At 33.3% G+C, this 10,953-nt stretch overlaps 1 protein-coding gene and 1 long non-coding RNA gene across 6 annotated transcripts; both read left to right on the top strand.

The window, feature by feature from the left end:
* The first annotated feature begins 656 nt into the window (after window positions 1–656).
* Window positions 657–9,708, top strand: LOC114298543 (spermine synthase). 5 transcript variants are annotated; one of them, XM_028243138.2, is made up of 11 exons: window positions 657–1,014; window positions 2,115–2,341; window positions 2,489–2,533; window positions 3,469–3,545; window positions 3,649–3,771; window positions 4,742–4,846; window positions 4,943–5,015; window positions 5,218–5,289; window positions 8,150–8,345; window positions 8,566–8,695; window positions 9,432–9,708. In XM_028243138.2, the coding sequence occupies exons 2-11, from the start codon at window positions 2,146–2,148 to the stop codon at window positions 9,513–9,515; spliced, it is 1,101 nt and encodes a 366-aa protein (XP_028098939.1). In that variant the 5' UTR covers window positions 657–1,014; window positions 2,115–2,145; the 3' UTR covers window positions 9,516–9,708. The 5 variants fall into 5 exon arrangements, with proteins under 5 accessions (XP_028098939.1, XP_028098940.1, XP_082739918.1 ...); XM_028243139.2 differs by having other exon boundaries at window positions 805–1,031; XM_082883792.1 differs by having other exon boundaries at window positions 1,007–1,105.
* On the top strand, window positions 5,420–6,049 carry LOC145797203 (uncharacterized). Its single transcript, XR_014338436.1, has 2 exons — window positions 5,420–5,541; window positions 5,735–6,049. It is a non-coding gene; the product is annotated as an uncharacterized LOC145797203 (long non-coding RNA).
* Window positions 9,709–10,953: the final 1,245 nt, after the last annotated feature.

Here is a 10,953-nt window from a genome sequence, read left to right as displayed (position 1 = left end):
ACACACTAATGTATTAACTAGTGTTATGATATTATTAATGACTTTATTTATTATATAAATTACAAATACTTAAATTCTCTAAAATTATGTCACATCATCTATTAGTACGCTAGTGTCTATACTAATATAGCATTATTCTATTTAAATTCTTTCCTTTTTTTTTTAATAAATAATTTTTCCTATTTTATTTAATAATTAAAAAAAATAAAAAGGTCTGCTTATATTTCCAACGTGCCACGTGACCAATAACATTTTGGGTCAAAATTCTTTCTAATTTGAGATCGGACTAAAGCTTATTATTGGGTTTATAAGGGCTCACTAAAGATCTTATTTTGATAATTTAAACTATCAATATGTAGAGCTCATCGATTATTTTATTTCTGTAAAAAAATTACCTTGATCAAATATCGATAGCTATTTAATCGGAACATATTTTTGTCAACGATAAATATAATTTTTAAAATAAATTATTGATAAAAATATTTTCTAATCAAATAATTATCGATATCTAATAAACATAATTTTTTAAAAAATAAAATATTCAATAAAATTTATATATTAAACGATTCGAATTATAAAACAAAATCTGTGATAGTTCTCATAAACCTAACAATACCATCCAATTTATAAAATAAACGAAAGACAAGCTTCATACTAACCTTTTAACCCAAAATCGCTTTCCGGTCCAATCCCCAACTACATTTCAAAAGCCACGTTTCATGCTTACGCTAATTACCCGCAAGGGCATATACGTTATTTCACTACATTCCTCCACATAAGCCTTTTATAACGCCATTTCCGTCCAAAACAAACAAGAGAAAGGGAAAGAGAAAAAGAGAGAGAGAGACAGAGAATAAAGAAAGAGAAACCTGAAGCTTGATTCCTGACCCACAATCTCTCTCTTCGACTCTTCTTTCCCGCCCACTGCGTCCTCTTCGTTTGCACGCACACAGATATATATATATATATCCGTAGATTCATATATATCATCAACCACAACGTCATTAACATCAGGCAAAATATCTCTCTCTGTACTCTCTCTCTCTCTTTCTTTTTTCTCTGTTGTGTTCTACTCTCTCTCTCTCTCTCTACTTGTTCCTAAATTGTCAGTGAAGTGCTATGTTTTTTTATTTTTTTGGTGATTTGTCAGAGCTGAGAAATTTCTATAGTTTTATTGCTTGGACTCTTTTTTTTTTTTTTCCGCATTTTTTTGTTAAACCCTAGTGTTCTGTTTGGTTTCCGAGAAAGCTGTGGGAAAAAAAGAAAAGTAAAAGAAATTGAAGTTGTTCTGTCGTTGTCGTTTAGTTTTTCGGGAAATGGAATTTACTATTTAATATTCAACTCTTTCGAATTTTCAAAATTTTTGTGAGACTAAGCAAAGAGAAATGTTCAATTTTCTTTTTTTTTTTTTTTTTTTTTTTTGTGTTCCCCTTCCGATTCTCACTGACGTAACGGATCACACAAGTATTATTCAATTTTACGCTTAAGAAAAATTATTCAACTCTTTTGAAGTTCATGTGTGATTGATTATAGATACTTGAATTGCCACGGTTGTTCTTGGTTAGGAGTGCAAATATGTGACTGATTTTGCATTTGCGGAGTCTATTGCGATTAGATTAGATTTGCTTTCTATTTCGAAAAGATAGCTCATTGAAAATGGTATTGGAAATATACTGCAAGTCTATATTAAACCATTTTCTTTTCTTTCCTATTTCCAGCAAAATGCTTTTCTAAACTTCCTTTTTTATTATTTAATTATATTTTCTTTCTATTTTTCATGATTCATTAGGTTATATATTATATTAAGAGCCTTTTTTTGGGCTTGAACTGGTGCAAATTCTTCTGGTATTCTTCCCAAAGTGGCTGCCACGCCTCCTTCTCTCTCTGTTTATAATATTAAAAAAGAAAAAAAGAAAAGGCATAATGAAAAAAGAATGAGTTTAGTGATTACTAATGGGATTTTTGTCTTGGCACAAACAACATTAGGACAAAGCTGAAATCTTTATTATTTTTGGATGGATTTATTCTCTCTCTTTGCTTTCTTCTACGTACGTCTTTTTGCCATGTGTAAGCTATTGATTTTGCCTTATTATAATATGCATTTTTGTGGCTAGAGACTGGAGCTGGAAAAGAAAAGGATAATATATGGAGGGCGGCGCAGGAAGAGGTTTGGAATGCCAGAAGATTATGGATGGGAAGGTGAATGAGAATGGGAATGTTTTGGATAAGACTATTATCCCTTCCTGTTGCTTGAAATCCAGGGCTTCAGACACTGAGCTTGACGCTAAATGCCATGCCACAGTTGTTTCTGGATGGTTCTCGGAACCTGGGTCCCGCTCTGGTCATTATTTCTAACTCTTTGGCTCTGTTTTTGCCATTATACAATTTTTGAAAGTCTTTATTTTTTATCCTTGTTCTGTTGTTTGGTTTGGTGACTGGTTGGATAAGGGTGGTGTTTGTTGAATCTTCTTTGTGTTGTTCTTTATAGATAAAGCTGGCAAGCGACTGTATTTCAACAATCCAATGTGGCCAGGTAGTTGTTATTTTTGTTGCATTTTCCGTTTCAAATGAGATGATTTATTTTGAGTTTGGAACATAATAGATCGTATAAAACACTCTATGCTCCTCCTTTTCAATAAGAAAGTTTTTGCTCATGCAAGTTTTAGAACCTTAAAAAAACCAATCTATTCCATTTGAGATTAAATCTATATCGCATTTAACTTTCAAGATCTTTTCTTATTGGTCAAATAACTTGTGATTTCCATTTTTTCAGTACATCTAATGTTGCTAACTCCTGCCACTTTTTAAGAATATATCAATATATCCTAAGGGTAAGAATACCACTTGGAAGTGCATTATTGATTAGATATCAAGTGTGTTTGAAAACCACCTTTGCTCAGAAGTCATACCATTGGGCCACATTTGGAAGCGGGACCATCCAGGCGGAATAACTTAATCCAGTCCAATATTGTATTGGTGTTCCCTCTGCACAGGATTGAATCAGATTGAACTAAATGTCTGGCATATGTATATAAAACAATAGCATTTGGGTCGAGGCAATGGTATTACAGGAAAATAATTAATATGAGCATGGAAATTCAATTTTACCCTCAACACATAGTTTTTTCATTCTCTTCCACAAAGCCATGATCAAAGCATATTTTAGAATAATTAGTTTTATTCCCAAGTTTTAAAGTGCAAACCAAACACTGGATTAAGTTAATGTTGTCCAATCATTAGTCGAATCCTGTCCAATCTTCATCCAAACAAGGGATTAGAATTAGTTATTCTAGCATTACATGTCCTGATCCTATTAATCCAATTCTGCTGGATCCTATCCCGCATCCAAATGCGACCTTAAGGACTTGGTGGTATGCTCCCTTTAAATGGAAGAATTTGGAAATAGTCTCTGCTTTTCCCTCAACTTTAAGATTCGATGGCTATGGCTCAGTCAGTTTGTGTTATTAGGAGAAGCACATTCACTGGAAGTTAAAAACATTTTGTACAAGGAAAAGTCAGAGTACCAAGAGATCCTGGTTTTTGAGGTACAGCATTTTAATATCCAATTAGTTGACTGTCAGTTTCTGTTTTTCTGTCACTTATTGTCTCATTTATGATTTTGCTGATGTTGATTTTTTTCATCTACAGTGCTCAACGTATGGGAAAGTGCTTGTGCTTGATGGTATTGTTCAGTTGACTGAGAAAGATGAATGTGCCTATCAGGAGATGATAACTCATCTTCCCCTTTGTTCAATTCAATCCCCCAAAACTGTAATTTTCTGAAAATCATGGCTTTTGTAGATTTTGATAAGTTTATTGTTTTTTATTATTTTATTAAAAATTTATTTTAAATTAGATGTAGCCATAACTGGGTTATTGAAATTATACAAGGTAGTTGAACTGTAGTGAAACATGTGTACTTGAGGTACTTTTGAACTTGTCCAACTAAACATGACTCTTCACCATCTTAAAAAATGTCCCTCTTTAGTTGGAGGTTTGAGGATTGCTGCATAAGCATGATAAATTTTTTTTGGAATTCCTTGGGGATTTTCTGGGCAGCTAAAGGGCCAAAATCTGAAAGTGGTAGGTTTCACTGCAAAATCCTCTCACCATCTTACTTCTCTGTTAAACGTTTTTGTTGAGTGTTCATTTATCAATTATTTTAATATAAAAATCAGAATATAAGGATTTTTTTATTAAAAAAAAAAAAATCTCCTGGAGCAGCAAAGGCATGTCCTTTCCTTGTTAATGTGTTACACGCACTTCCAAGGGAACTTTAGGACTAAATAGTATTTGACTGATCTACAAAATTAACTTGATCCCAATATCTTCAAGGCATTGTTTGACAAATTTTATTTATGATTAGATATAGCCTCACCTTCAACTTTGCCGGGAGAAGTATGTAAATATCTTTTCTATGTCGGTTGAATTTGTATTTACTTTCAGCCTCATTTCACATTTACAATATGTAGCGTGAGAACTTGTAATTTATGTTGCCTATGATTGGGAAAGACATTGTTGATAGAGCTGGCTGGTCTTTTGCATTTTCGTGATTTTCCTAGGTATTGTTTCTTCTTTTTGTCAATGGTTAAGACTTGACCTAATAACTTTGAGGTTATGGATTCAAGTTTGGGACCACTACTTTGTATATTATACCAAAGGTTAGGTGTGCACTCAATCTTTTTCCTCCCAAACACACATTAATGTGTACTAATTGGGCGTTGTTTTTTGCCTGATGCAGGTTCTGGTTGTAGGTGGGGGTGATGGTGGAGTTCTTAGGGAAATTTCTCGCCACAGTTCTGTGGAGCTCATTGATATTTGTGAGATTGATAAGATGGTTATAGATGTAAGCAAGGAAATGTTGCACCCATTCATGTGTTAGCTGTTCCCTTTTTTTCTCTGTTATTTAACCAGTACTCTTATGTGTTTTCTTACATTATAGGTTAGCAACAAGTTTTTCCCAGAGTTATCTATTGGCTTTGAGGATCCTCGTGTGCAACTCCATATTGGTGATGGTATGTGGCTATAGATATTCTAATTGTCTATGGCATGCTGTTAGGTAAAACATGTGCATATTGTAGTCTAGTTGCACTATTTTGTATACATCAGTAAATGTGGGTTATTGATAATTATATGTAAACAAAGCCACTATGTGAGCAGCTATCTTTGACTACCTGCTACACTTTCTTGCTGATCTTTGTTTCATGATAATGACAGCTGTTGAATTTTTACGTCATGCACCTGAAGGAAAGTATGATGCAATTATTGTTGATTCATCAGACCCTGTGGGTATGTTTTTAATTCACCATTTCTATCTGTTTTCCCTTTCTCTTTTTCCTATTTATTTCTTTTTTCTTTTGGGTTTTTTATTTTTAATTCACCATTTCTATCTGTTTTTACTTTGGTTTTTAATTTACTATTTCATGTGAAGCTTGTCTTTATGTTGTACATTGCCTTCAGTTAACTCATACTGTGGGAAATCTACTCTGGTTTATGATTTAGGTGGATGAAAATCTAGTTGTGTACCTTTCTGGAGGCTAGGCAAGGGCTCTTTATCTTTTAATACATTCTTTTATGCAATTAATAAAGTATACTGTTGATCGAAAAATTTATTGGTGCCTTGAAATGGTCACTTGGTGAATTTTTTATATTGAAGTGTTAGCCTTTTTTATTTTCATATTTTTCAAGCCTAATCAGAACTTAACAAATATTTCAATGATTTCAAACGATGCAGAAAATCGATGGACTAGCTATAAAAGAGGATGTTTAAAAGGGGGACAACCATAAATGTTGCACCCATTCATGTGTTAGCTACAAATTGATGGACTGTCTACAAATATTTCATATTTTTAAGTCTTAGCATCTCCAACAGGCTTTCTAAAAGAGGCCTGTTGGCTATTGTAACTAGTCACATCCTATTTTTCTTCCTCCAACAGGCTAGCTACTATAATGGCTATTTTAATAAAACTCTTCTAGGTTTGCTATATTTGGAGAGCCTGGAAAAATGGTTAGGTAAAATAAAGGCTTATTTTGGGAAGATGGTAAAAAGTGACTTTTTGACTTTTTGGCTTTTAGCTTTGTTAGACAAATGGTTTGGGAAGTTGGTAAAAAGTTACTTTTGACTTTTTTGATTAATATTTGTTTATGATATCAAATCACAATAAAATGACCAAACTACCCCCATTTATTTAAAATATTTACAACTTCATCCATGTAACACATTTTGACTTATGAGGGATAAAATTGTAATTTCACCATTGGCTAAAAACTAACTTCCCAAATGAAAAAAAAGACAAAAAAGCCAACTTTTAACTTTTGCTACTAACCTAAAAAAGTGGCTAAAAGCCATATTGCCAAAACACCCCAAAGTGTACCTTTCTTGTTCTTTAGTTAGTGAAAAATGAAGAGTAAGAGTTGCTCTTAGGCTCTGTTTGTTTCGCCGTAAAATATTTTTCATGTGAAATGATTTTATCCAAAAACAAATTTTTTGGGGGGAAATTTACCCATAAATCCCATTCCAAAAAGGTATGTACCGGAAAGCCCATAAATTTTTTTGGGGAAAATTACCCATAAGTCATTGTGAGGCCCTTTCACTATATTTCCTGGAAATTTCAAATGTGGGTATGCTTCATTTGTGCACTATTGTCTTATTAAATTTTTGCCAAACGTGTCATTCTTAAAATGTGACAATGTGACATCATTCTAATGTGTGCACTTGTTTTATTAACTTTTGTCAAATGTGTTAAAATGCGACAATGGACATTTGTGTCTATTGTCTTAATTAACTTTTGCCAAATGTGTCATTCTTCTTAAAATGGGGTAATGAGACATCATTCTAATGTGTGCACTATTGTCTTATTACGTTTCCAATTGTGGATATGGTTCATTTGGGAGATTTTAATGTGAGATAGTACTTATAGGTTCATAAGAATATGATGGAACTAAATGGTTCATAAGTCACGAATATAGGATTTATTAGTAAATTCTCCTTTCTTTTTTTTCCGGTGTTTGGTTAGCACTTAAAATATTTTCTACAACAAAAATGTTAATAAAGAATCAATTATAGAGTAAATTTTAAAAATGAAAATAATAACGGAAAATGATATTCATACATAGTTTTCATGTAAAAATTGAACACAGGTGATGTGGCACTGTCACTCTTACACAATTCTTAACTATAGTAACAAGAATTTTAACTTTTAATGGGTGGATAGAAATGTGACACGTCATTATATATGTAACTTTTTGTATGCAAATTCTGTTTGTATGTCATTTCTAAAGAATGAAATAAGACCATTATTGAATATAACAAATATAACAATTTCAAAATTGAATTCCGATCAATTGCTCAAATCATAATGTATGTATAGGTATATATATATGTGTGTAGAGAGAGAACAAAGACTTTCAATGTGTATGAAAGTAGTGAAATTTGATATGTATTTTGATTATATCAACAGTGATGAGAAAAAAAATTACTTAACAGAATTTTTAAACGTAAATCATTTCACTTTATGATCTAAAAGATTTTACTTAAAAAATGATTTACTTATTTTTTGGCCAACCAAACAACGGAAAATAGGTAAAATTTTTTGAGGAAATATTTTACGTCGAAACAAATGGAGCCTATTTTTTTTGGCTCTTGAAATATAGGCACTTCAACCAAAAGCTCAGTTGGCCAGTGCACTTCTATCTGGAAGGTCAGGGGTCAATCCTAATTTCTCCCGTATTATGGGATTTATTGTGTTTCTGTCCCATTATGGGCTTTTTCGTAGGCTGGGTTCTTCCCATTATTGGGGCTGGTTGTTGGGATATATATTTGTTGGACTATAATTGTTTGGTTGTAATTATCTATATTGTAAATACTCCTACTGATTGACAAAAATAATATTTATTTATATTTATATATATATGCACACTTATGCACAATATTGGAATTACCCTTAATTTTTCTTTTCTTTTTTCCGTTATGGTACTTGGAATTTAGACACATGAATGCATATCAGTATATGTTACTCGTTTCAATCTTAATGCCACGACTTTTGGGTCCTATTTTAAACTTCTATTCTCGCTTGAAATGGGTATATATCCTAAAATAAGTAATGAAGTAAGAAGATGTTTACTCATTGGGATTCTTTTCTTGATTTAGGACCTGCCCAAGAACTTGTGGAAAGGTCATTTTTTGAGATGATAGCGAGAGCGTTGAGGCCTGGTGGTGTTCTATGCAACATGGCCGAAAGTATGTGGCTTCACACACATCTTATTCATGACATGATCTCTATTTGCCGTGAAACATTCAAGGGTTCTGTTCACTACGCTTGGACAAGTGTTCCCACATATCCAAGGTATGCATTCATCACCTTAATTTCCTATGATGCAAACATTTCTGTGGGTTTTTCATCTCTCTTATAGTTTGATTCTATGGAGCATCTAGCTTGCTGCATCTTAACATAAATAACAACTAACTATTACAGTGTCTCATTTTTGCCACAGTTTAGTATCCTGCTCAATCAGGTGACATGATTTCATTCTTATTTGACAATGATTCCTATATTGTGTATACAGTGGTGTGATTGGATTTTTGATATGCTCAACGGAGGGACCACCTGTGGATTTTATTCATCCTATCAATCCTATTGAAAATATAGAGGGAGCACTCAAGCATCAAAGAGAACTAAGGTTTTACAGCTCTGAGGTAATCACATTCCCTCACGTTTTTTGCTTACTAGTGATACACTTTTTATTGCTAGGCTTACCTGATAGCTTGCTCAACTCAAAGTCTTTTACGCTTTTCTTAAATAAAAAAGGGGGGAAAAAATTAAAGCTTCTTAAACCACTTTGATCTTGGAACCCTCAGCATTTAAATTTTATTAATAGAAATATTGCCTCAGTTTCATAAAATTATTACAGCGTTGTCCTTCTTTGGATTGACTTCAAAATAATTATAAATAATTTTGTTGCACCAGATTTTTGTCCATATTTTTCAATTTGTTTTGGGGTAATGTTTGTTTTTTGTTAATGGTTTCTCTTGTTAACTGATCAATTCGTTATTTAATCTTCGGTTGTTTTGGAGCAAAATTGGCATTGTGTTACTCCTGCAAACAATTTGAACCTGTTGTGTACATAAATCACTAAGCTGTCTGCCTCTTTGGGGGAAGCTTCTAAACATGACATACTGTTTTGTCGGAAGCGAATATGAAAATGATATTAGTATCAGCCTAATTAGATTTGGCTTAGTCAAATGAAGAACACCTTCCCTTGGCCAGTTGGCCTCATTGTTTAATTTTTGTTGGTTTGGTACTCCCAAGAAGATGGTCATGGCTTTTGTCAGGTCCAAAACCCATAACTGCGGCAAGTTTGCATTTGTTCATGTAGTAGAACACAGTTGAATTTATGTACTCTCAATAATTTTTTTGCTTTTTACTCGACAGATGCACGCAGCTGCCTTTGCCTTGCCATCATTTCTCAAGAGGGAGGTTCCTCTTCTTCGTGATTCTCCAACCCCGGCTAAATGAATTTGTGCTACTTAGTAAATATTTAGCAGCCCTTATTTATTGCTCTGATAAATGTAGACTCACCTACGATGGAATTTATGTGTAGCAAGCATAGATGCAACACTTTATTATGAACACTAGAAAAATCATATTGCTATGAAACCTTTATTATTAACACTAGAAAAATCATATTGCTATGAAACCAATTATCTAATAACTGTCTCATTGTATTCAGTGGATTGAGGGTGTTATTGGTGATTTGGTCCAAGTAAACTACTGCTGGTAGATGATGGTTTTGAACTCTTTATATTTTTACTGCATTGCTGTAGTTATTGCTAACTTGGATTAAATTATTGCGCGGGTGGATTGTGCAAGTCACTTTTAAGTATATCATTTCACAGTAGTTCTGTAATGCTGGGTGTGTTACTCTACATGGAATTGTTGTTTGATCGTTCAGATGGTGATTAAACGTTTTTGCTGAATTAAGATAAGGAGGTCGCATAGAATGTACTATATATATCGGTTAATTACTCACAAGCCCTGTGATGAGGACTTGTGCATCATTAAATCTCAGTGTTTGTAAAGATCAAAGTCTTTTTGCATGTAAAAACTCATTCCTTCTTCTCTTTCTCTTTTTGATATGAAAACTAACTAGCAACAATTGACCACCATCAATTGGTGTTTAGCAACCATCAATAGTTTGTCGCAGCCGCTCCTCTGCCTCATCAACTTCGCCCTCACTTTCTTTACCGTCATCAAACCCTGCTTTGTGTCCTCTTACACTTACCTCGTCTTTCTCTGTTTTCCATTGTTGATTGGAGCTTCATCATCATCGTTGTCTGTCAAATTTAGACCAGATCTGATTAGATCGACATCAGATTCCGTCAGATCTAAACAAAAATGGTCACTGAAGTACAATCATCTCTCTAATGTCTGTCTTCGTCTTTCAATCTCACTTTCTCTTCTTTTTCTCCACCAAACATTTTTATTTTCCTATTGTAATGAAAATTTTCACTTATGAATAAATATTTTTATGTAAATTACACTGATCTTTCCTGAGATTTATCTTAATTGCAAAGACCTCTCTTATAGTTTCAAAAATAACACCGACCTTCCTCTCTTCAAGTTAAAAGGGCTTTAACGACGTTAACTTGACAATGGAATTATATATATAGAGTGAGTATATATACATATCTTATATATATATATATGTATATATATATCATTGTACCTATTCTATCTCTCTTCCCTCTCATTCTTTGTGTGCTTTGCCCCCCTCTCTCTCTCTCTCTCTCTCTCTCCTGCGATCATTGCTGCATTTGTCTCTTTGCCTCTCTATCTCTCTTTCTCTGCATGCGTAGGTTAGCGATTTGGGTTGAGAGTGGACCGACAAGCTAGAGGTGAGAGATGCTGTAATAACCCCGACCTCTGATTAATGTTTATCCGCACTTAATTATGC

The sequence above is a fragment of the Camellia sinensis genome, chromosome 1 (genome assembly GCF_055761805.1).
Source record: "Camellia sinensis isolate YWXY chromosome 1, ASM5576180v1, whole genome shotgun sequence".
Taxonomy (NCBI): Eukaryota; Viridiplantae; Streptophyta; class Magnoliopsida; order Ericales; family Theaceae; genus Camellia; species Camellia sinensis.
Note: the sequence above shows the minus strand (reverse complement) of the source record. Positions and strands in the feature narration are given on the sequence as shown.

Excerpts from the sequence above, each read along its gene's own strand:
- LOC114298543 (XM_028243138.2), top strand. The coding sequence starts at position 2,146 with ATGGAGGGCGGCGCAGGAAGAGGTTTGGAATGCCAGAAGATTATGGAT. Across the intron at positions 3,772-4,741 it reads CAATTCAATCCCCCAAAACT|GTTCTGGTTGTAGGTGGGGG; the intron begins GTAATTTTCTGA and ends TGCCTGATGCAG. Across the intron at positions 4,847-4,942 it reads TTGATAAGATGGTTATAGAT|GTTAGCAACAAGTTTTTCCC; the intron begins GTAAGCAAGGAA and ends CTTACATTATAG.